This window comes from Protopterus annectens, chromosome 3.part0 (genome assembly GCF_019279795.1).
Source record: "Protopterus annectens isolate FY-2018-M chromosome 3.part0, PAN1.0, whole genome shotgun sequence".
In the NCBI taxonomy this organism is placed as follows: Eukaryota; Metazoa; Chordata; order Ceratodontiformes; family Protopteridae; genus Protopterus; species Protopterus annectens.
In genome coordinates, this window is record NC_056731.1 from 1651660855 (window position 1) to 1651687736 (window position 26882).

A 26882-nucleotide genomic window follows, 5' to 3' on the forward strand; every position below is an offset into this window, starting at 1 on the left:
TATTGGTAGAATTAGTACAGGCTATGTACAAGGACCCAATGTCACATGTATGAACATTGTTCAGACTCAGAGAGGGGTTCCAGCTATTAGTAGATATGCATCAGGGTTCAGCTCTGAGCCTACCGCTATTCATACTGATGATAGACTACATTAGTAAACAAGTTGGAATGGACAGATCAACAAAGATGCTGTTTGCAGTGTGGCATTACATGTAGACTGAACAGGAACTTCAGCAAATTATACAGGTAAGGCAGTTGTAATGGCAGGAAATTGTGGAAATCTGAAAAAGCAGAAAAACTGAGAATGGAAGATAGTGGAACAGGTTAGCAGCTTGATGTATGGGTAGGTGAGGAGAAAGGAAGTCTGAATGAGGAATTCAAAGCTAAGATTAGATGGGCTGCAGCCAGCTTTCTGATAGTACCAGGGGTAATGTGTGACAGGAAAATTACAAAGAAGTTGAAAAGTTAGGTGTACAAAATGGTGGTGCAATCAGCATTACTCTATAGTACAGAAGCCTCGACATTGAAGGCAGAACAGTTGAGAAAGCTAGAGGTGCTGGATATGAAATGCTCCAGTTGAGTGGTAGGATGCACATTGTGTGACAGACAAAAAAATGAGGACATCAGAGCAGAAGCTGTTGTGCCTTATGGAGAATACTTAAACAGTCTGAATTACAGAGCTACATAAGTATATTTTTTGCAGTTTAATTGTTCAGTGTTGTTATCAGCACTGCACTGGTTGTATTTATTTTGCTTATCAATGCTGCATTGTTTTTTATTTATTTGTGTAACAGTTCTGCACTAGTTTACTGCACTGTTTTTATTTATTTATTTGAATGAATTATTTACTTGTCTGTGTCTCCATTTATATGCTGATCTGTGGTTGAATTTTTGTTTTCTCCAACCCGCCCACCCAATTGCAGTTGTGCTCTTATAGTTGTTGCTTTTGCTGTTGCCCACCCCTACTCTAAATTTGATAAAGGACACTACTCCCAGTCCCATCTCATTATCTCATTCTGCCTAAGACAGACATCATTTGGGAAGGTCAAAACCTCTTAGTTCCATAACCTTGAATTTTCTTCTGTTCCTCCTCTCTCCTTTTCCACTTTACTAAAAAAAAAGGCTTCTTTTACTGTATTTGTTTTTCCTCCTCCTGCTCCATTACTTCATCTTGCTTTTTCTGCTACTTGCTGTGGCTTGTTCTCTAAAGTGTTCAATTGCTTATTTTCTGTTGCATTTGTTACTGCTTGTTTATAGTCTGTTTAAATTGTGTTATTCTAAGCCACTTAGTTGTGGTTTAAGCACTTGGGCTTTAGGCTAACCCCTTAGCTCTCCCTGGCCTTTTCTCTCAGATTCTGAAAAATATGGATGAACAAATTTCTACAGTTTCTCTTGCCAGTCTGATGATATGGGCATCCTGAGACAGTGTTATGTACACAGACAACCACCTACTACTACCACCTAGGAACACAATTGATGCAATTACATTAGGAACCTAGAGTCCAAGCTCCCTCCCTCACAAGCCAGCATATCTGACACTGAGAAGGTTGTCAACACAATCACTACACCTCAAACACCACCCACACCTACACAACACACTCTCACATATGTGGAGGTCCTCAACAAAAGCATACCCAAACAATGGAGACCTCCAAGGCAAATACACACGCAATCTCCACAGCCCTCCATACCACATACCACGCATAGTTCACACACTTGTGTCTCACAGCCGCTAAGGCTTAACCATAAACCCAACATATTAGTCATAGGTGACTTCACTGTGATACACACAGATGTGCCTCTCACCAGTCTGGATAAGGAGAAAGTCATGCTTAGTTGTCTGTCAGGGTCCAGAATTCTGCCATATCACGCACGCACTCGAAGTCTGTCAACAACAAGTACTGTTATGACTGTCATAGTCCATGTTGGTGTGAATGACTTGAGACGTACCTCCCTGGACTATATGAAGAGAGACATGACTGAACTCGCTGAATATTTGTCCCAGGCAGGTATGTCCCTAGCCTTAAGCAGCATTCTACTGCCACCCAAAATGATGCCTGAATGCAAACAGAAAATGATTGACGTTAACAATTGTCTTAGTTTCTGGTGTCATTCCAGGGGGATCCAGTACCCGACAAACTGGGAAGATATGATCGATAGACCATGATGCTTTGCCAGAGATGGCCTGCATCTGTCTCACATGGGCTTCAGGATTATGGCAAAGGCTCTTGCCTCCCCTATAGTGCCTTTTTTAGGAAAAGTGATGAGGATAAACCTACCAGCATAAAAATTTCAGCAAAACACAAGTTATAGGTCATGCTGCTAAATGCTAGGAGTCTAAACATGAAACTGCATTTCTAACCCTGGAAAATGCTGACATCTGTGGTCACAGAAACCTGGCTCAAAGCTGCAGAGAGCACCCCAGTCTTACCTGGTTACTCATCCTATCATACATTCAGACCCTAAACTGTGGGTAGTACAAGTAGTAGCCAAAGGAGGTGGAGTTTCAATATATATTAAAGACATACACACCTCCAGGCTAGTCAAACAGTATGACGCACAGGAAACACTCCAGGTGCAGTTAACTATTGACAAGACCTCTATACAAATCATAGGTAGCTACTGGCCCCCAAATCTGACCCAAGATGCCCAAACTGCTTATCTAGACCTCTTTGAATCTATCAAGATTCAACCCTTTACCCTGATCGTGGGTGACTTTAACTACCCAAACATAGACTGGAAGGACTACTCTTGCTAGAACACAAATACCCAGAGATTCCTTGATTTTGTCATTGCAAATGCTTTGAAACAGCTAGTCGATACCCCCACAAGATGTGATAATATCTTGGACTTGGTATTAACCAACATAAGTAACCACTGCAGCATCCCTGCCATATCATCCTCCCTTGTAAGATCCGACCATAAAGCGGTCACGTTTGAAGTCACCATCTCCCCCCCCCCCCCACTAGCTAGGGTCAATCAAAAAAACTTCTCTAAAGCTGATTACAGCCTCCTGAGGAATGATATAAACAGCTTCACAGCCCCCTCCCCTTCTCTAGGAACTGGCACCAGTATCCAGAACTGTACCAAATTACTATACGAGCATTTATATAGATGCATGGAATCAGGAATACCTGACAGGACTAAATCATCCTCCGCAAGGAAGAGTAAACCTGTCTGGTGGACATCTGCAATAAATAAACTCTATAACAAAAGAAAAAAATTGCTAACCAGGACCAAGAAGGAGCAGGTGCCCAACTGGAAGCAATCTCTCCTTAGTCTAAACAAGCAAATAAGAGCACTAGTGAAATTCTCCATAGCAAACTTCAAGTCTAAATTGGCCACATCTACTAGTGACAATCATAAGGGCTTCTTCACATATGTCCATAATCTCAAATGTAGCACCCAGATCTGTACAGAACTGATGGTCAAGGACACCACATATACAAATGCCATAGATATAGCAAACTTGCTGGCTGACAGATTCAGCGAAAATTTTACCCTTCTGTTCCCCCATCAGTAAATCAGGACATTCCTAGTACCTTCCCCCTTCCCCTTATATCTAAGGATCAGGTCATCATTGCTCTCTCAAAGGCAAAAAAATACAGCCTCCACAGGACCCGATAACATCCCAGGCTGCATTCTACATGAACTCAGGCAGGAACTTACAGCCCCATTAGGCACCCTATTCAACCAAAGCCTGAGTACCGGTTTTGTCCCAGCTGAGTGGAGGACAGCCGCTGTCATCCCTTTACACAAAGATGGAGCATTCACTGATCTGGGAAATTATAGCCCCATCAGCCTAACTAGCCTGATCTGCAAGACCATGGAATGGATTATCATGGACCTCATTAACAAGGATATTGGCAATGTCCAAACACTCGATCCCACAGTTTGGCTTCATCAAGGGAAGGTCGTGTCTGTTAAATTTGGTCGACTTTTTGAGACAGTCACCAAAGCCATGAATGAGGGGAAGACAGTGCACACCACCTACCTTGACCTGACCAAAGCCTTCAACACTATTCCCCACTCGGGCATAATAGATAAACTCTCTCAACTAGGCATCAATCTGTATGTTACCAGATGGGTAGCCAACTGTCTCACTGATAGAACCCACCTAGTCAAAATAGGGGAAGCCACCTCAAGCAGTAGACCCATATTGAGTGGCGTACCCCAGGGTTCAATCTTGGGGCCTCTTTTATTTGGGATATACTTTTCTGAGGTACAGGCCAAAACCAGTGGGCTATGGCTGATCAAGTTTGCAGATGACTGCAAGTTGGGAGCTGTCATCAGTTCCCCTAGTGACGTGGACATCCTCCAAGAGGGTCTCACCCAAACATATGACTGGTGCCAGAAACATAGCCTCAAACTGACTACAAAAAATGCATCATCATCCCATTTGGGGAGAGAGATGTTCCCACAAATTATCACATTAATAACAACGTTCTAAGCACGCAGTCAGTCATGAGGGATTAAGGCACCCAGATTGATAGCAGCCTGACTTTTGACCACCTTGTTGCTTCCATTGTACGGAAAGCTTTCTACATGGCGCACCTCATAAGTAAGGGTATCTCATCCAGGGACAAGGAGGTCATAACATCCCTGTATTCTTCCCTTGTAAGGCCCATTATTGAGTACAACGCCTCATTCGGTTTACCTCGCAAAGCACATGCAGCAGCTTGAGACCACAGAGGTTCCTCACCAGGAGAATCCAGGGCCTCAAAAATCTACCATACACAGATAGGCTAAAAGTCCTATGCCACTACTCTGTTTCATACAGACTCCTCAGAGGTGACCTCTGTCTGGCATACAAGGCGATCTCAGACCCCGCCTTGATGGGACTGCTGCTTATCTGTAAGTTAAGCTCCACTTGAGTAACCCACACACGTGGCCTCAACCTGGTCTGTGAAATCAATAGGACTTGCTGGCGGGACAGATTTGTGTCCCAGAGACTCCCCCATCTATGGAATAGACTCCCTCTCCACGTCAAGCAGAGTACCTCTTTACCCCTTTTTATGGATAACTGCATGGGAAATAGAAAATACATCCCTGAGATTTCACCCGTGTCCCTGCTGGACAGGGGCATTGGGTGTTGATTTGTCTATGCATGGGCTAAACTCTTGACTAAGCTTATAAGAGCCTCAGGGCCAATAGCCTAGTAACTTCCTATGATCTTATGATTATATTAGCAAATGGATGAATGAATAAATAAACAGATTTTTGAAAATAAATGTTAGATCACATGTTTATGCTGACTTTTTTGTTCCCTGGAATTTGCTTAGTCATAGATACTGTGCTTTTTATTTAGACCACAGGAGTTGTGTTTGTGTATATATGTAAGTATGTGTGCATATATATATATATATATATATATATATATATATATATATATATATATATATATACATACACACACACACACACACACACATATAAATATATATCTATACACACATATAGGATTCATGGGCACCTGTTGTTTATTTGGGGCAAACCTTCCTGCAGGATGGCTAAGTCATTTTAGATTTTTCAATGATTGCCTTTGTGGACCATTTTAAACCAATTACCCCATGTGAAAAATCAAGCTCTGCACCTTGTGTTTGTAAGATAAACACCTCATCTATTACACCAAACTCTTTAGAAAGCTGCCAAGTTTGTATGACCTCAGAATTAACATGCAGAAGTCAGCAATGTGAGCATATAGCCCCCAGATTGGTGGTGGTATTTTAAGGCACAACCTCCAACAAAAATGATTTTCAAAAGTTTAGCAATATTTTGTGGTGCAGTTACTTGGGATTGGAGTTTTAATATGTGTGTTTTTGATGTTTTGTATCTCATGTTAGGTAGATGTCATTAGTTGTAATAAATCCATATAGTAAATCATCTTTATTTTTATTTGGTAAGCCTTATTTGACTTAAATTTCTAGCTACTCAGTAAGATGGGATGCAGAGTTACAACTAGTATGTGACTATTCTTCATGGTGGACATGTTTAGGTAAATGCAGTATTGTTTTTTTATTCTCATTTGCAATATTTATGTGTAGTTACTTTGCTTGTACCAAGGTCGTGTTTGTAAAAGATCAGTTTGCATGTTGTAGTTAGCCAGTTAAAAAACGAGTTAAGAACAAACACCCAAATAATGAAGAACTTGTATACACTTCCATACAGTATAGCTGCATTTTTCAGTTGTTTATTTATGTGACAAAATAGTCTGGCAAACTCTCCTTGTACTTTTAATGCCCTCACTATTTAACAAGCTACAACCGTACAAAGTGCCGATTACAGAATAGTACTCAAGCAATGCATGGATCCAAAAGTCTACTGTTCTTTCTGTTACAAGGTAGTCAACTTAGATTCACAGATATCTATTTTTTTTCCAACCTGGGTTTCAGTGAGTTAGCTGTCTTGTGAGATAGAAGAGAAAAAAGATAACAAGGAAAATGTTAAAACAGGGTTTATAACTATGTTTTTTTACGTTATTACAAAAAGAATAAAGTTGTGGTTTGTTTTTGTTTGTATTCTTAAAGGACAGGGTGATAGCTAGGTAGCATTAGTCATTATTTTGCTATTTTAGAAAAGTTTTATGTTTATAGCTTAACTAATGTCTTTCTTGTGGTGGGTGATGGGGGAGGTCTGAAAAGTGTAATGCTTATGTGAAGCACTAATTAACAGGAGCCAGTGTTTCTTATTTTTATCTGCTTACAAGGAAATGTGGCTAGATATGCAATACAAACATATGATGTGATGTTGTCAATCTCACCTTTGTTCTCACTTATGGGTCCATCGGATCCGTCTTGGCCATTCTAAAATCTTGAGGTCTTCAGCAAAGCCTGTGAGCATCCCTCTTTACCAATAATGTAACCCACTCATTTCCTCAGATCTCATTTGCTGTTCTGTGAAAAAAGAATTTCTGTATCTTTACCCTTTAGTGTGAATGATAGGCCTTTCTTTAGCACATTTATACCTTACTTTCGGTGGTTAGCATCAGTTTTAAGTTATAGGGCATCTAACTAACATCCATTTTAGTCAGAGGACATTATTTCTATACCCCTTATTCATGTCTAACTAATGTCCGTTTTAGTTAGAGGACTTATTTCTTAATCTCTTCTTGCTGTCCCCTTCGTCTGTTTAACTTAGAGGATGATTTAAAAAAAAAAGAAAAAAAGCTTCTTCCACTCTTCTAACCTGTCCTGTTTAGCTTAGAGGTCTATAAGTGCGAGTGTGTCCTTTTCTTTTCTAAATATGTCTCAAAAAGAAGAGAAGCTTCTTGGCTTCAAAAAGTGTGAGCAGTGTGGAAAAAAAGATGCCCCTTAGTGATTCGCACACTTTGTGTGTGTATTGCTTGGGTCTGTTCATCTGCAAGAGTCCTTGTCAGTTTGCCATAGTTTTAACCAGAGGGCACTCTTGGAGCATAAGGACAAGCTTATTCTGAAGGGGTTGTTAAAAACCCCATTTTCTGAGGCTGTATCGACCAAGTCTTCACAAAAATCAGGAAAGTCTTTAAAATTACCTTTTCAACTCCAAAATCTTTTTCGGAGCTGAAGCAGAAAGTAACTGAAGTGTCAGCTCCAACTGAACCATCACAGCAGACAGTTCAAATCAGAGCCAAGACTCCCTCGGAGCAGTCAGAACCTGCAGCTCCTAAGTCTACCTTATCTGAATCTTCAGCTCAGAAGATGAATTTACAAACTGAATTTAGATATCGAAGTCGATCCCTTCTCGGCTCCCTTGACCTTTCTTAACAAGCTCAAGATCTCCTACCCTCTCCACCCAGTCGACCAGGAGTCTTTCCAATGAAGATGTGGGAAGGGTGATGCAAAGGCTACTGAACACACCAGCCTTGGCCAAATTACTTTTGGATCCGAACCCACAGATATTGGATAAGACACAGTCTTCCCCCTTGGCACCTGCTCCTCCTCCAATCCATCCTTTGGTTTTGGAGCTGGAAGATTCCAGCTACTGTCTGTATTGGATTCGTAACCCATAGGTTCTTCGAATCTGATAATTGTCCCAAGTGTTTCCACTCAGTTGGAGCACGGAACCTCTGGGAGCGACACTCTCGGGTCGGGTCCCTGGAGCAGATTCGGATCTCTCCGGATCCGACCCTGCCTCTGGGGGCTTAGGCGCAGGTGAGTTCAACTCCTACCTCTGCTTCTGTCTTCTGCGCCGCAGATGCCTTCGGCTCCAACAACCTTTTTGTCAGATCTGGGGTGTCCTTTGGAGCCTGGGCAGACAGCTTTTGTAGTCACGAGGAGGGTACTGATTACTTCCCAGTCTCAGACACAGTCCCCCTCAGATCTTCCTCCCAACTCTGTGCAGGTGTCGTTGGCCTCTCACGTACCCTGTCCATGGGACTGCAGAGACCCCAGGCCTCAGGTTGTCCAACAAGGTATTCCCCCTGTTCTGAAACCTCTCCAGAATATCCCACCAAGGAGGTCCTTTGGAAGAGGACCTGCAGGAAGGAAGCCTCTTGACTCCCCAGAGGAATCTATCACTTCTGACGCCAATCTCGATGAATCAGAAGGGTCCCCATGGTCACCTCCTGAAGATGTCTCTTTTGGAGTCATCCTGGAAATTTTGAAGCAGAGGGATGACTGGCAGTCCACAACCCCTTCAGCTGAGGAGTCTGTGTACCTGAAGGCCTTTGGGTCTCGTCCTTCAACCTCTTGACTGACCCCTCCTTCTGATGAGCTTATTGAGTTAATATATCGGAAGGCTTGGGAGACTCCAGACTCTATAGAACCTACTCCTAGGAGGCCAAATCAGTACATCACAGACCCAAAAGACAAATCATTTTTGACAAAAGTTGTAGCAATGGATGTCATGGTCGTAGTTGCGGCCCCTACAAAAGAACTATCTCAGACCAGTTCTTCTAACCAGCCTCCTAACAAAGATTCCAGGGCCATGGGTAGATACAGGAAGCATGTTTTTTCATCAGCAACTTTTTACTTGTGTTCGCTGAATTGCCTCACCCACTTCACAACACTGCAGATGGATCTGTTAAAGGAACTTACAGACACCCTCCAAGGAGCTGTAGCTGATGCGACAGCAGATAAAGTCTATGCTCAGCTCGCCACGCTTAATTTTGTTGTCAACTCATCTATGAGACTCATATTTTATACAGCAGATGAAGCAAGTAGAGCGGCGGGTTCAGGCATTTCTCTCAGCGGACAGGCCTGGATGCGCCTCTGTGATTTCGCAGAGCCCTTCAAGTATTCCTTCATGAACGCCCCCTTTGATGGCTTCTTTCTTTTTGGGGCTAAAGTTAAAGAGACGCTTACCAGGTGTGAACGGGAGGGGAAGACCTAATCTGCCATTGGAGTGCTTTTTTCCACACCTACCAGATCCTTTTCTAAAGGTCAGAGAGATAGTGGGAAAATGTGGTTCAGAAAATCTGACAAAAGATAACAAGCGACAAATGGGTGTAGGACATAATATCTAGAGGATATGTCATTCCCTTCTCCTTCAAACAGCTCAGTTCCAGACATTCCACCTAGTCAGAAGGAACAAGCAACATTAGAAATTCAAAAGTTTCTACGAAAAAGAGTAATCCAAGAAGTCCCTGCAGACCAGAGAGGATCCACAACTGAACAAATCTGTCAAAAAGACCAAGTTCCGGATGGTGAACTTACTCAAGACTCTCTTTAGTTCCAAAGAAAACAGGGGACTGGAAACCCATCTTGTATATCAGCAATCTGAACAAATCTGTCAAAAAGACCAAGTTCTGGATGGTAACACTGCAGTCAATACTTCCATTCCTTGAAAAAGACAATTGGATGTGCTCTGTAGACCTACAGGATGTGTACTGCCACAAAAGAATGGAAAGGCAATCCAGAAGGTACTTGCGCTTCCATCTAGGAGCCAGCCACTTCTAGTTTTGAGCTCTGTCCTTTGGTCTCACTACAGCCCCAGAGTACTCACCAAATGCATGACACAGTAATGGAGGCTCACCTGAGATGCCAAGGATTCCGAGTGTTTCCATATCTGGATGACTGTCTCATAACCCCCCCCACCAGGCATCTTCTACTACAAACCAGGGACTATACTCTACAACTCTGTTCCTCCCTAGGTATTATCATAAATTACAAAAACAATCTGCCCTAGAGCAATGTTAGAGCTTGGTCTTCATAGGAGCAGAGATAAACACAACTACAATGATAGCAAAACTTCCACAAGACAAAGTAGACGATCTTTGCCATTATGTAAATCTCTTAATCAGGAAAAAATGAGCTTCTGCAAAACTAGTTCTCCAAGTATGGGAAAAATGTCTGCTTTAATTGTACTCATTCCCCTAGCTTGTCTCCATATAAGAATACCTCAGTGGTTACTTTCAATGCAATGGTCAATTCTGTAACTGCCTATGTCGAACAAAATCATGATAGCCAATTCCTTCAAAAAGGATCTCCAGTGGTGGATTTATGCTCCGCTAGTATCTCAAGGCCGTCACTTCATTTCCCCTCAACCCCAAGCCACAGTGACCATGGACACTTCCCAGATAGGGTGGTTGGGACATTATGTAGGGAGACAGTTTAGGGCATCCGGCAACAAAGCAAAGCTCATTTGCACATAAACGTCCTAGACATGAGGGTAGTGCTTTTGGCACTGCAGGCATTTCAAGGCTCCCTCTCTCTGGGAACGATAGCAATCAAGTCAGACAACATGTCTGTGGTCTGCTACGTAAACAAACAGGGGGGACCAGATCTTACCCCCTTTATCGAGAAGCTCTAAGGTTCTGGCAATGGGGAACAGCTTCCAACCGCTTTCTGATATCAACACACTTGCCAGGGAAATCAAACGTAATTGCAGACAAATTGAGAAGAGCCATTTTATGGCCGCATGAGTGGTCCCTCAGTCAGAAGTTATGGAAGAGATCTTCCAAAAATGGGGCCAGCCTTGCTGCCATCTCTTTGCATTGCCCACCAGTGCCAAATACAGCAACTACTTTGCCGTGATCCCTCCTGCGGAGGAGTCACCAAGGGATGCACTTGTTCATGATTGGTCCCTGGGACTTCTTTATGCTTTTCCACCAATCCCTCTAATTCCCAAATTTTTGCAGAAAGCAAGTTTGTTGGAGACAATAATAATCCTAATTGCCCCCTATTGGCCTCGCCAAGTCTGGTTCCCTTTTCGTCAGCCTCATTTATGGGACTAACCATGTATTCTGGACCTTTTGACTCACCCATCAGGAATGGTTCATCCCAGTCTGAACAATCTTAAACTAACAGCTTGGCTGCTCCAGTTCCCCGGATCTCTAGGTTTCCTGTCCTTTTCTCTCCAGTTAAACATATTTTGTTATCTTCCCATAAATCAGCTACATGAAAATGGTACAGAGGTAAATGGAAGAGATTTGTGGCATGGGCCAGCAATAATCAGATAGATCTCTTTACTATGTCCATAGATTCTACTCTAGAATTTTTGGAAAAAATTTTCAGTGAAGGTGCTGCTGCAGGCACTGTTAGAGTTCAGTTGGCAGCAATTTCAGATTTTCATATAGGAGAAAATGGTTCTGGAATCATGTCAAACAGACTTTGCAAGGCATTCCTAAAAGGAACTACAGTGATAAGACCTCCACACAAAAACCTGTCACCGCCTTGGGATCTGAATTTCTTCTTGTCAAACATTATCTCTCCTCTCTTTGAACCGTCTGCTACCTGTGAATTGAAGTATGAGAAAACACTCCTCTTAGTGGCTATTACTTCAGCAAGGAGTGTTTCGGAATTACAGGCCTTGCCTACCAAAGCATCATACCTAGTATTTCATACGGACAGAGTTTCTTTATGCACTAACCCCTTGTTTCTACCCAAGGTTGTGTCAGAAAGTAACCTCAATCAATCTATCGAGCTGCCAGTTTTCTTCCCAAACTTCAAGAATCTTCTTCTTCTTTCGGCTTTTTCCCGGTCAGGGGTCGCCACAGCGGATCACCTTGTCTGCACATTGAATGGCAGTGGAGTTTTACGGTGTCGAGTTGCCAGCCCGGCGCCCAACCTTCCACAGAAGGCACACTCACACGCACACCTAGGGCCAATTTAGAGTGTCCAATCCACCTGCAGCATGTCTTTGGGATGTGGGAGGAAACCGGAGCACCCGGAGGAAACCCACGCGACCACAGGGAGGACATGCAGACTCCGCACAGAACGCACCCCAGCCGGGGATCGAACCGGAGAACCTCTTGCTGTGAGGCGGCAATGCTAACCACTGCACCACCGTGGCCGCCCACTTCTTCCCAAACTTCAAGAATAAAGGGGAATATTCACTGCATCTTCTGGATATTCATAGACAATTACGTTTATATTTGCACAGAACTTCAGAAAGTCAGATCAGCTCTTTATTTCTTATTCTGATATTAGAAAAAGTCAACCAGTGTCCAAAGTTACCTTATCCAGATGGCTTTCACAATGTATATCCTTCATTTGCAATTCTAAGAACAAAACTCTTTCTTGCCCTGTTAAAGCTCATTTCACTAGGTTGGTAGCCACTTCTGCAGCATTTCAAGCTAGGTTACCTTTAGATAATATCTGTTCTGCATCGACATGGGCAAAACCTCATACCTTTATTACTCATTACAAAGTGGATTTGGCCTCTAGGAGAAGAGCATCTTTTGGTTCTATGGTTCTGAGGAATATTCTCCCATGAGCTACCCAAGAATCAGGTAGCTTGGAATGCAGTCCCATCAGTGAGAATAAAGGTGAGATTGAAAGCATCACATAAAGAAGTTATGTACTTACCATAACATTCCATGTGTGTTGCCCATTTTAACCTTTATTCTCACAACACCCCCCCCCCTCCATGCCCCCTACCTACACTCCTGAAAGACCAAGTAGTATTAATTGGATATTACAGGACTCTATAGGGGCAAACAAGATCTGAGGAAGTTAGGGTGTTGCATTGTGGGTAAGGAAAAATGCCCACGAGCTTTGCTGAAGCCCTCGAGCTTTTGAAATGGCCGAGATGGATCAGATCCGACCCATAAGTGAGAATAAAGGTCGAGATGAACAACACACATGGAACGTAATGGTAAGTACATAACTTCTTTTTTTCTTCCACTGTTCAGCCACCATCCCTGTTTTATTTGAACATATATTCAAACTACTGGCTTTTGATAAGATATCTTAGGACCCATAAAAGGGCACACCCTTAAAAGGCCAATAAATCCTTTAAAGAAGTGAAGCTCATCATACCTTTCTTCTTCACAACATTTATTAAAAACAAACCTAAAGAGTTGCTTATTATCCTGTGTGGTATCAGATTCAGTATTTAAGATGCAATTCTGTCTCGATCATCCTCTGTTTTGTGAAGTTTTATTTTCTTATGTTTGTTCACTAGAGTAGTGGTCTGATCCTGTGTGAACCCATTTTAGCTTCAGCCATAGCCCAGTTTTGCTATTGCGTACAGAAATATTGAATGAGTAAAAACAATGAATTAAGCATGTACCTTGTAGGCAGGTAGAATACAGTAAATACTATATAGATATTCAGATTAAGTGTACAGAATACCAGGATACACACAGACATGTTACTGGTTGTATACAAACAAATGATGCACGGTAAAAGGTGATTGTAAAGTGAAGTACATTGATTAAAAAAGGAATCATATCATTGGGTGTAGATGATTGTCACGGTTGATGTTCATCATATTGATCACTACTGCAGTAACCTTGGCTATATGGGTTATATCCTGCCAAAGATATAACAGCCAGCCAGCTTCCAAAGCTTCAGGGCACCTTCCACTTGCCCGGACTGTCAGGTCACTCAAATGGAGTTGACTAAAAGACAAGTTTGCCATGAAAATTATAGGAGGGAACAGAGGTATTAAAGTCTGAAGGAATTAGAAGAAAAAATACCCAGTACAAGGCTCCAGGATCCTTCCATGTCTGTTACACACACACACAAAAAAAAACATTGAACTTTTAGTCATTCACATCTTTAAATACTAGACAATTTTGCAGACTCTTTTTCCAGATGACAAGAGTCTTTAGCAACTGTTCAGAATCTTGTACACAGTCTAGGTTGTCAAATCAACTTTTGAAGTCTTCTTTCATCCCTTCTCACACATAGGGTCATAGGAGGTTACTAGGCTAACATCCCCAGGGCCCATACAAGTCTAGCCAAGTTTAACTTGTGTTGAATCTTGGGATATTTATTAGGTTCTGCCCTGGAAAGAGCCTTTCTTCCTACAAACTAAGTACAAATGTTTCAGTTATTCCTTGAATTTCTCCAATCGCACCCATGCACCTGTTAGGAATTTCTCAGGGTTTTAGGGTACATGGCATTGAGAATTCTCATTCTACCCTTGGCCATACTTCACATGAGGAAGATACAGTGGTACTTCTCACTGGAGTCAGCATCTACACCCTTTTTCCTTGCAGTTTTAAGTTCTTGGATTTGCAAGGAGGGAGAGTCTGTAGTGGGTAGACCAGTTCATTCTCCCTTCTGACCCCCCTACAGTTTGTTACTACAGATGCATCAGACCTGGAGTGGCATGCATTTTCCAAAGAGACAGAAGTGTAAACTCTGTGGAATCATCAAGACAGAATTCAGCAACAAATGTATTCTTAGTCATCTGGCAGTTGTTGCAGAGGGTTAAGGCTATAAGCTGTTAACAAGCTACTTCCTGTTGTACAGGGTTTGATTTCCTTAGCCTTCGTTAGCCTATATGTGACCTTTACCAAGTCACTTAACCAGACAGTGCTTTGCAGCAGTTGCAAATTTGGGCTGGGTTCATTAGTGGTCTCCGGGACTGCATGCTAAGTAACTACCTATGAAACGCTACACTTAGAAATGGTTAGCACATGCTACTAGAAGCCTAGAAGCACATTAGAAAGGAAATATAACTAGAACAGTGAGTTGTAGGGGAAAGGGGACTCCACATCATTAGCTGGATCGTAAATTTCATCCATGTTTATTTAGTATATGTTGCAATAACAAGTTGTTTGAAGCAGTGAAGTGGACAGAATTGTCATGTATGAAAAGGAGCAAAGTGGATCACATTTTATCAGACCTAAAGAGAAGCTAATTTGATCAACAGTTGCTTGAATTGAGAAAGTAGAAGAGGAATAAGGCTTATCAGTAGAGATGAGAAAGTCCTGATAGTACAAGAATTATTGCAGAATTTAAATAGAAAATGTTGACTAAACCTAATGTGTGTATCTTTGAAGAAAGATGTGATATGATAGAAGCCAAAGTGTAGCAAATATAGAAGGTAAGTCAGCTGCATCTTTCCTGAAATGGAGAGAGGTTCTTAAGAAGTAGTACACATTATGTAAAATATAAGATGGTTATAGTTGAAAGTATTTATTTATTTATTGTATTTATTTAACATTTGTTAACTGGGAAGGTCCGGCTGGACACAAGTCCTTTTTCAACGGAGGCCCAGGGAGAAAAGCTCCACAAGTTAAACAAAGTTTACAAAAAATTTTCACAGGCAAATTTTTACATAGTACAACAAGATTATAGGATAACAGTTATACAACATTCACCATTGAAAAGGAAAATCAAAGTAGCAGTAGGGAGAAAAACAGTTTTTATTAGTAATTGCTCGTAAGTCAGGGGATAGCTTGTTCCAAAGCTTGGCTATGCATGATGACTAGAGTGACTGGCCAGCTATGTTATTAACCCTGGTAACTGTTAACAGAGCCTTGTGAGTTGAGCATAGGGGACATGTGGTGTTATAAGATTGCACTAGATTTTGAAGAGCGGGGACTTTTTCTGGTTGGTGGGTAAGAGTGTGGAGGGGGTGACAAGTTGGTTATAGGTAAGTAGGTTGGGTAGTTCAAGCCAATTTAAATGTCTGAGTGCTATGCAGTGGTGTTCCCCATAGCTGAGGTAGCAGCTCTCCAGTTTAGTAAAGTCACCCTTTTTTAGGTTAGTAAAAATGGATGACGCATACAGGAGAGCGGAGATTAGATGCGTGGTTGCAAGGGTAGCTTTAATACTGTTTGTTAGGTAGTATTTTTGCCTATACAGACTACCACATTTTTTATTGACTTTTTTGATGGTGTGGGATATGTGTAGGTCAAATTTAAGTGAGCAGTCGATAGTGATACTTAAGAGTTTAGTATGAGGTACAGGAGAGCTGATAGTGAGGTTAGTAGATGATATAGAAAAAGGAGGTAGAGGGTTGGTGGGGTTACCTGGAAAGAACAGCATAAGTTTAGTTTTGCTTGGATTTAGAATGAGTTGCGAGTCAGTTAACCATTTTTCGACCATTGAAAAAGCTTCTTGGGTTATTGACTATAAGTGTTGTAGAGAGGATGAGGCACATATTAAGGCAGAGTCATTTGCGTATTGGACAATGGGGACTTGTCCGGTGGCAGTATGGAGTTTGTTAGTGAAGAGAGTAAGTAGGAGTGGTCCATGGACGGATCCTTGTGGGACACCCAGATTTACTGAAAGTAAAGGGGATAGATTATTTTGCCAAAGTACAGCTTGTTTATTTCCTGTAAGATATGCTTTGATCCAGTTGATAGTGGAGCAACTAAGGTTAAATTCTGATAGAGAGTTTAGGAGTTTGACATGAGAGACAGTATCAAATGCTTCTGACAGGTCAAGGAAAGTAAAAGAGACAATAAGACCACTATTTCTATAACAGTTGACTGTATCAGAGAAGAATAAAAGGGCAATGGAGGTACTGTGATGGGGTGAAAGCCATGCTGTGACTTGGATAGGAAGTTGTTATTGAAAAGGTGGGACATGAGTTGGGAATGGATGCATATTTCGAGGATTTTAGAGAGGGAACAGGTTGGTGATTGGTCTGAAATTAGAAAGTTCTTTTGGGTTTCCTCCTTTATGTAGGAGAATGATGTGGCTATCTTCCATATGTCTGGGATTTTTTGCTCCGTTATGGATCTGTTTAGAATGAGTACAGGGTATGCACTGACTTCAGCTGTGAGAGTGGTGGGTTTAAGTTTAAGTAGATGTTTTTTATAACATTAACTGAAACTGGGTGAAAAGAGAAGGTGTTGCTGGGGGTCAGTTTGGGAGTATCTAGGGGAGTGTTTGTAATATCTTTTGTGAGAGCTAGTATAGGTTCAGTAAAATTTAATTTTTTTTTTTTTATTTTACATTTGTTAACCAGGAAAGTCCGACTTGGAACGAAGCCAGTTTTCAGCGGAAGCCCGGGGAGAAATGCTCCAGACATATGTCTTTGCAATGTGGGAGGAAACCCACATGAACACAGGGAGGACATACAGACTCCACACAGAAGGCACCCCAGCCGAGAATCGAACCAGAGAACCTCTTGCTGTGAGGCGACAACGCTACCTCTGCACCACTGTGCCGTCCAATATAAATACTTGTTAAAATGGGTCTCAATAGGGGGGTGAGTTATCAGGGGTAGTAGGCATTGGGGTACTGATACTGCCAGGGTGGGGGATTTTATTGATAGTGGCCCAAAACATTTTGGGATTATTTTGGTGTTGAAATTGTGTGTTATGGCAGAAATTTATTTTGCCAAGTTTAATTTTTCTTGGCTTAGTTTCTAAACTGTTGGTAGGTTTGTTTTGCTATGTGGGATTTATCTTTTTGCCACGTGTGCCATGCTTTGTCTGTCTGTTTCAGAAGAGATTTAGTATCTGTGGATAGCCAAACTGTATAGTTTGATTTAGCTCTAATAGTCCGCCTTGGTGCTAGTTCATCTAGTATGGTTAAAAAAGTGGAATTGAAGTAGTGTATGGCATTGTCGAGAGAGAGTGTTTTAGTGGTTGCCAGTCACAGTCATTTTAGAGCAGATATGAGAGTTTGGGGGCAAAAAGTCTTTTTGCATCTAATGGTGGGGGCAAAAAGTCTTTTTGCATCTAATGGTGATGTATCTGATATGCTTTTCTTGGTGAGTTTTTCTTCTAAGGAGAAAGGTAATGAGATGATCACTTAGGCTGTCTGGGAGACAGCCTACTAGCAGTGGGGGATTTGGTTGATTGGTTTGTATCCAATCAAGGATGGATTCCCTTTTTGTGTGCTTATCTGTTCTTGTGGGTGAATGGATAAGTTGAGAGAAGCCATGAAGGCTGATATGAATTGTTGATGAGGGACTGCTACAGGAGATCCAGTCGATATTGGAGGCCACTAAAATAATAGTTTCTTGTGGTAGGGTTTGGGAGGCCCTGTGGAGAATGTGTTCTAGTGTAGGTGAGTTGTCTCCAGGGGGATTGCAGATGCCAAGTAAGTTAAGATGTTTGTGTGTGTTAAGCTTTAGTTTAAGTGGTAATTCAGGAAAGCACTTAATTTGCTATGTACAGAGCTAGGTAATATAGCAGCATTGAAAATGGTGGTGCTGTACTGGAAAATAAGTGTAACTAATTTTTAGGGAGAGGTGTGGAAAGGAAGACTGTTGAGGTTTAAATGGTAGACAGAGATGCAGAAAGATTAGAATATATGATCCTTATTTCTTTATAGTCCTGTTTTGCTTCAAAGGTACAACCTGATCTGGCAACTGCACTGTATTGATAAACAATGATATTGGTTGTTGTTCAACAACATACCTGAAGATACCCTGTATTCCAGCCACATCTTCAAGATCTGGAACTCCATCCCACTCTCTGTTAGACTAAATGAAAACCCACACATCTTCGGAACTAAACTAAAACAACTTCTTAACTCGTGGCTATGCTACTGTTATACCTCTGGATAAAATTACCAATTAGCACTACCAGAATAACAAGTGCTATACTGCCATGCCACCTCAGTACAGAAATTTGTAGCATTGGCTTAACAGTCTTACAGTGTACTATTCCTTATATATATTAATTTTATTTGGAAGCCTTTTGTATTACTATGTTGTACTGTTATTTACAAATTTATAATGCCTTATGTGTTACTGTAATGTATATATAATGTGTTAGTATTTGCACTGAATGTGAAAATGTAATAATAAAATGTATTGTTCTTTAACTTTGTGTATATAGGTTCATGAGTTGGTACTAGGCTATCGGCCCTAGGGCCTATACAAGCCTAGCCATAACAATTCCCTGGCTATTTCTTTCCACAATATGGAGCTTATATCCCTGGGCATCCACGGACAAAGGGCCTTGTGTCCAATTGGACTTTCCCAGTAAAGTAAACAAAATTCATAAATGAAAATAGAACATGTGATAGTATGTTCAAATAGTAAATCCAGACTTGTATAATCTGTTAAAATTTCTATACAGTTACTACAGTTGCATAAATTTATTTTGTGTTTGTTTTTCAAATATGTAATTTCTATATACCAGTCTTTCAGTACCAATGTCAGTCTAATACCCTCAGTGTAAGTGCCTTTAACCTAACCTTAGTTTGGATGGGAGATGCTTTTTCTACACAAGGCTTACCCTGTTCCCTTCTTCACACAGATATGCATCCACATGGTATTTTTTTAAAGAGTTTGTCTTAACCATATTGTCCTCTGTCTCCTAGGACTGAGATTATCCGTAAACTCTCAGGTTATTCTCCACTGTAATTTTTCTGTCCCAGTGCAACTCACTTTTCAAACACTTTGCCACTAAACTCTACCCATCCACCATTAATAATAATAATATCTGAGTTGTTTTTTTTTTACTATTTTTCCAACCTTTTTCTTTACTCTAACCTCATGTAATACAAAATTCCAGCCTCATTACTCTTTTGTCTCTGAAGTATCTTCCCATTCACACATACACCCTTCATATACTTCTTTCACTACTTTAAAATCCCAGAAGATGTGCATAATTCCAGCTTTGCCCTCTATGCACCTCCATCACTATCCTGTTCCTAGCTTCTGCACTATAAGGATAAGTACAGAAATGTGTGACAGGCACACATGTTGATACCATGCCTCAAGCAAAAAGACTTGCTGTATACTCTCTAATCTTATAATAACTCCTTTACCCACTTATAAAATATTTTAAGTTTTCACATAATATGCAATGACTCTGTTGCCTGTATTAATTTTTTGTAGACCAGTGTGTTTGTGTTTTCTTTAGTTGAGGCTGTCACTGAATTTGCTAACAGTATTACCTTATCTTGAATATAAGACAGAATTCCCTGTTTCCTAAGTTAACTCTTCAGTTTTGAAACTTTCACCTTTGGTAATAAGTACCTAATGTTAAAGTCTTCCCAAGAGAGAAAATGTCATTAGCATCTTCCCCTCAATTAAAAAGTCCCCTTACTTACCACTTCATCTCACCAGTCCTTGTAAATCCCCGAAGCTGATGTTTTTACTGAACAAACAATGTAGATTCCTTTAAGCTTGACTTCCTAATTTATGGTAATGGAACCATTTACTATCTTAAACAGGAACACACTAGAGTTCTTGCTGCCTGATGTTTGTCTGCTCCAAGCCCTAAAAGAGTAAGTAAGGACCTAGCCTGCATTATTTTGGAGGGAAGAATTTCCTTTCACTTCCCAGTATGTTATTTATATAGGGAAATATTAAGAAAGAGACCTATGACTCTCAGTTGGTAAAACAGGCAGCTGCATATACTGATAGTATGCTGTCTGAAGCAAATATCCCTACGTTTAAGGGGCTGTTGGTTGCTGCATATCCATTTTAGTGTCAAATCTTTGGTACACCTGAATCACATCTCTTTATTAGTTATCCCTGTTACAGTTGAGTTACTGCTGTTGTTTTTTCTTTTCTGTAATTCTGACTCACTGCGTAAAATAGTGTATCATGACCCAGACTAAGTAAGCGAACAAGAAAATAACTGCTACATTTTTTTTATTTGATACATTTAATCTATGAATAAAATCCACAATGAAAGAGCACTGTACTGTTTTGTACCTTCAACATTTAGTCATCTTTGTAGGAGCATCAGTTTCATCCATTATACCACTAGGATTTGTACATGTGAAATGGGAAAGGCAGTGAAGAGTTGAATGTCAGGGATTATATTCCAAATGGCCGTCTTGATTCTTTACATATTCTGTATCCTAATGCTAAAGATGTTCTTTACCCGACATTGAAAAACCTGTCTAGAAGTTGTACTTACTTCACTTGTTAATGTTACATTTGGAACTGGTATTAATGTGCCATCTTTAACTGCTCTCTTATTTTATGTTTGTTAAATTGGCGTTTGATTAACATAGGACAGGGTATTCAAACCAATATGATGTCCTGTATGCCCATAGATACAGATAGGCACTTAAAGGGTAATGTTTAAACCTAGGATGGGGGATCTTAGGATATCTCCCATTAGAGAGAGGGGAAGCTGATGGCAGCAGTGATAGGATTCAAATGAACTAGGTTCTGAGTCCATGTTTAGGGGGCAACAATATATCCAGTAGTATATTTTTAAGTGAGTAGAAAATTGTTTTGTAAAGCTAAACTGAATTTAAACTTTCCCTGCAATGGTAGCTTGCTTCCTTTCTTACTTGTTTCTAAACCTGAGAAAATGAGGGAAACTTAAATGACAGCTTTTGGTTACACTATATGCAGTTTTTGACTTTACTTTGCACACTGTCATTAACCTTATGACTGTCAGATGCATTCAGATTTTCCTGTCTGTATTGCATTAGTCTTATGCCAAAATAAAGGGATGAAGTATCAGTAAAATCTAGCAGTAAAGGGATGCTGTAATACATGTTTTGTGTAAAAGTACGAAAAAATAATAATTAGTTTTTAAGAGATATTTCTGTAAATAAATAAAGAAGCTATAGATATTAGCAAGATTTTCTTTCCTGTCTTGTCATTGGTGTAGACTAGAAATGTTAACTTCACAGTCAGCCTCTTAGCTTGCTGCTGCCTTAGCATAGAACAGCACGGGAGGCAGGCTTTGAGTTCCAGATATAGCCATGGTTTTGTACAGCTCATTTGTAAGGTGACAACAGCCGTCACTGCATTTACAGCCTCACAGTGAGAATAGAAATCAGCAGTAGATGATTTATTGGATTCTACACTGCTAAACCGTGTTTGCAAACAAAAGAATGGCACAAATTAAACAACAGAGTTTCATTTTCAGAACATCAGTGAACTGTGCCTAAGTGAAAGTAGGATCTCTGTGGCTAAGTGATAAGAGTACGGGAAAGGATCCCTAGAAAATTTTCTAACAGCAGCATCTCCTTCAACCGCCAAGATGCCTCGCATTTTGTACCGCGCGAAAGGCAGCTCAGCCAAAATGGGCAGACAAGGACAAGACCATACAAACTCTGGAGTTCGTATACTAAGATCCCAGAGCCGGATTAGCCTCTCAGCATCATTTGAGGCTATAGCAGTTTATTTTCCTTGTATGAATTCCTTTGATGAAGATGATATAGGTGAGACTTTAAAAAAAGTAATCAAATTGTCTAATAACATTTATAACTTGACAAATTTGTATTACACTTGAAGGTGTTAAGGACTACATTTTTACATCACATTTTGTTTTATAATGTCGTTTGATAAGTTCACATAAGGACAAAAGGGAGAGGAGAATTAAAATTTCATGTTTACATGTCTCTGATTTACATTTAAAACATTTTTTTCTAACTGCAATAGACTGGTGAGACAGGTCAAATTATGTTCATGGGGTAAAGGAGAGCAGGGGACATCAGAAGTAAAAAAGATAGAAATGCCATCAGTCATTTACAACTTCTAACAAATGCAATATAATAGAGCCTGTCTAATTCAGTGACTACATGCAGTTACAGAGATTAGCAACTTTGGTCGGTCTTGTAAATGTGTGCTTGATTTTGTACGTAAAGTCACAGTAATAATTTGCTGATATCAAATTATTTTAAGTAGCCAGTAAAAGTCATTTTTATATTATTTAATGTCCAGAAAAAAATATTTCATTATTGTAAAAGCATTAAAGTTTAACTGCAAATATGTAAGTAAAATTGTCATAGTGGCTGTTATATTTTGTTGCTATTGCAACGACCAAACTGAATATTTTACATTTAAAGAAAATTAAATATTTGGCAAATAATACCCAATAAATCCGTAACTCCAAGAAACATGGCTTTTGCATAGTTTCAGGTGTACATATTATTTTGTTTCATCTTAAAACTGTGAATTTATAGTGAGCTGTAGTATTAGCACAGCTACATTTGCCAGCTTACTATTATTTTTTTTAAGATATGCTTCTACTCACATTTATCATATCCCTCAGTTTATACAACTTTATATTAAAATGTGAATACCGTCTCTAGTTAAACTGTAAAACACAGTTATTAAGTGGGAGACTTATGTGTCATTGAAGTTCTTTAATTAGCTATAGTTATTTGCTGCTCATTAAGCTTATCATTAAATTTGTCTGATTTCAAGAGCAACAGAACTGAAGTATTACTGTTTTAGTCATCTTGTTGCTTTGAATTGCAGTAAATGTGTTTTAATTAAGATCTAATCAGTGAATGTGTTTGCAGGAGCTTCTTGTGCATTAAGAGATGCAGTGGTTTAGCTGCAAGATGTGATGCATCGTTTTTGAATTATGTAGTGACTGTGAGAAGAAATGTGAATTGGGACATAGTGCAGATTTTTAGTGCTATGAAGCTTAAAGAATGATATTGAGAATGCCAGAAGGACTGTTGACTCTGTTATCTGAAAACTAATGTTATTTATGATGTCTTCATAGTATCAGTCTCAGTTTAATGGAATACATGCCAGGCATATTGTTAGGCATAGCAGTTCAGGTGCAAAAACTACAAATAATGGCAAACTGAATTAGTCAATTGGCTCTCTTACCTTAGGAATTAAATATTAAGGTACTTTTTTCCTGTATACTGCAGCAAAATACTATTTAATTTTCTACTATCTGTTTCACTAATAGCTACCAAAGAGTGCTTAGGCATGATGTTACATTTGAATGCCTCTAGAGCTGTGTGTATATCAGCGTGGATTGGTAATTTGAAGCATACTGACCATCTTGGATGGCAGGAGACCAAATGATCTGACTAGTACCAGAAGTACTTCTGAACTGTGCTAATATAAATGCTTATTAGTTCAGTGTCACATTGCAATGCAACTAGTTATAAATGGAGGAGAAAAGGGTAGAGGCTGTAAAGGGACTGTTGGCAAACAAAACATTAGGTAAAGGACTCTATCAAACGGCAGTTCATTTTACATACTAAATATTACAGTTGGATTGACTATCTGATATGTTATAACGTTTATTTTAAGGGTTGTATGGCTTTTAGGTCCAGGAGCCACCCTTGAATGAGCATAAATTAATCAATCATGGGACCCTTTCTTTTCAGTGTAAAAAAAATATGGTGCTTTATCTCATTACTTGGATTATTTCATGACATTCCTATTTTGCAGCTGATGTATTGTTTTCCATAATACAATTTTCTGCGGTTTTGTTGCCTGTTTGCTTGTATTAATGAAGTTCACATGTAGCTTTTACAATAAACATGGTATGTCATTAACAGTGTGCCACAGTGCTTATAATTCAGAAGAGCACTGTAATAATTACAGCATGTGGAATAATCTTGCTATCTGCAAGTTAATGTAACACAAGTGCTGTAGTCATGGTCAGTTTCTATGGGCGTTGTATGCAGTTAAGGCAGTGTTTGCAGACAAAGACAACAACGTAACTTGTTTAGAGGAATAAAAGCTAGAGGAGGAGAGAGGGAGATGAAATAAGAGGGAATCTGCGCATCCTTTAAGAATGGAGTGTAAGATCTTAAGTTTAGTTGGTTGCTGTCTGCTGTCTCTTAATGTGCTGTTGTACAGAGTGGCTATAAATTTTAAATGCTTCCTGCAACATTAATAATGTGCTTATTATAAATATTATAGTTTTTGTATGTATTACACTTACAAATAAAACTTTTTAATATGTTCATGACTGCTGGAAATTGGTTGCAATTGCATATAGAAGTTTGACATTGATTTCCATCATTTGGATTTCTGTACTAAAATGCTCCTGGTAAAAATGACATGGATGATAATCTGACTGGAGTGAGTATGAGGCAAACAGTCATCTTTCCAGAAAAGTATCTGTTATCCTGCTGAATCTGTGCACAGCTGCGTTTGCTTACATCTTTACAAAGTTACTGTTCATGGCCCAAGGCATTCACATTTATAGTGAAATACATTGTTTGTGTCTTCAAAAAGGACTGAAGTTTTACTCATTTGTTCTATTGCTTCAGAGAATAATGAATGCCACAAATGTATTGTTATTCTACTGAAAATCTCTGATTTCATTATGACCAGTATCTTTGATAACAGTGGGACCATCCATGCCTCTTCTTATTCAGCATGATTTGCCTTAACAGATATGAGATGCTATTGCAGATTTCAGACACCTTTGCTGCAGTACCTGAGTACTGAAGAAGGACATAGTGCCAAATTTTGTGTCTTAATGCATTTGCCTCGTAAATCAAATTTTAGAGGAGGAACTTGGCATATTTTACTCTATGTGACAATGCACCATTGAACAAAACTACGTACTGTTTGCTGGAGGTCAGAGTAGTGACAGTCTGGCTTTACCTCACAGTGCAGTAACACTAGACCTGATTACATTAAAGGGTGCACTCCCCTCTGTGAGGCATGTGATGGCTGCCCCATGAAAAAACTATTACTTTGAATCTTATTTATGTTTCATTTTATTTGGCATTTGAAATATTGTCTTTTTCACTGGTTGTGCAACACCCATTGTATCAAAGTAGAGTAAGTCAAATATCTCCAAATAAGTTATTTTCCTTAGCAGCCTCAACCATTCTCATTAAAGGTCACATAGCACTTTTGCTGGCCATTACCCACACACCTTAGGAGGCATTCACATTGCTTTTTGTAAAACTTTTTTTAACTGCTGAGGTGTACAGTTTATAATGTTCAGTTGTCAGTTTGCTTATTCTAAGACTTTATAAGTTAGTTATTTATAATACACTACTAGCCTGGTTAGATTAACTGCTTTCATTTTACCCCAGTATTACATTACAGTGAAGCAGATGGTGTAGAAGTAAATGGTGTTGCTACATATTACATTCACTGCAGGCATTCTAAGATTGATTTTTATATTTATTGTAGTTCTGTAAAAGACTCGATTACATATAATATCTTTGAAATTATTCAGGTCCAAGTTTATTCAGCTGCATTTAACAAAGTGCCAGTATATAAAATATATGAAACAAAACGCATTAAAACAAAATGACAGAATGCATAACTGTGAAATGAATAGGTTACACAAAATAGCAGCAAACCAAGGTAAATCGTAAACTAAATAAAAAAGGCATTTTTTTCAGAACCCTTTGAAGTGGCCAGGTGGGCTCCCTCAACAATTTTGGGACAAGTTCCAGGAGTGTGGTGCCCTAGTGGCAAAAAAGATGGAGTACTTATAACCTTCAACAACCCCAGCAAGGAAGGAACACATAAACTTAGAATTATATGAGACAAGGAAATTCTTTTGATGGGGGGACCTAACCTGTATAGGTTTAAGTACAGTAAAACTGGAACCTTAAAGATAATACAAAACCAAAGTGGCAGCTATTACAGGCTGTGGAGAACTGAAGTAATATGTCGGTTGCTCCAAGTAACTAGAGTGCAGAATTCTGCACTTGCTGTTAGTCAGTCTAGTTCAGTAGTGAGCTGCAGTAATGAACAATCATAGAATGGTTTAATGGGAAGAGAAGGTAATGTCTATTTAAAAGAAGCTTGTTGATTTGGCAGCAGCTGATTTCTGATCCCTACACATCAGACTGTTGCCCAGTACTATGCGTAGGTGTCTCACCATGTCTACATATTCAGGCTTACCACTACCTGTCTTACCTGCCCACCTGTCCTACTTTAAAACCAGGCATTGTTTGTAAATGTAAAAGGAGCTTCACCTTATAGTCTTGTATGCTTAGCCTGAAGGAGTTCATTTTCTCTGGATCTTTCTTGGTAAGAGGTCTCAAAGCCTGAGTGATTACCCGGTTATCAAAATGAGATGGATAATTCACTAAACAACTCTGTTACACAAAATACTGATAACAGTCCACTGCAGCAGTAAGATTCAGTTCTTAAGCCGCCCTTGGAGTA

At 39.8% G+C, this 26882-nt stretch overlaps 1 protein-coding gene across 5 annotated transcripts in view; it reads left to right on the forward strand.

Annotated features, from left to right (window-relative positions):
• Positions 1–26882, forward strand: part of RIMS2 (regulating synaptic membrane exocytosis 2) — a 6281053-nt gene that overhangs the window by 6090777 nt on the left and 163394 nt on the right. The window contains exon 1 of one of the 5 annotated variants that reach the window (XM_044065688.1): positions 21754–22201. The exons of the other annotated variants lie outside the window; for them this stretch is intronic. Coding sequence (XP_043921623.1) covers positions 22021–22201 — 181 coding nt within the window. The 5' untranslated portion in view covers positions 21754–22020. Of the gene's footprint in view, positions 1–21753; positions 22202–26882 lie in introns of those variants that run through there. 5 annotated transcript variants of the gene reach the window in all.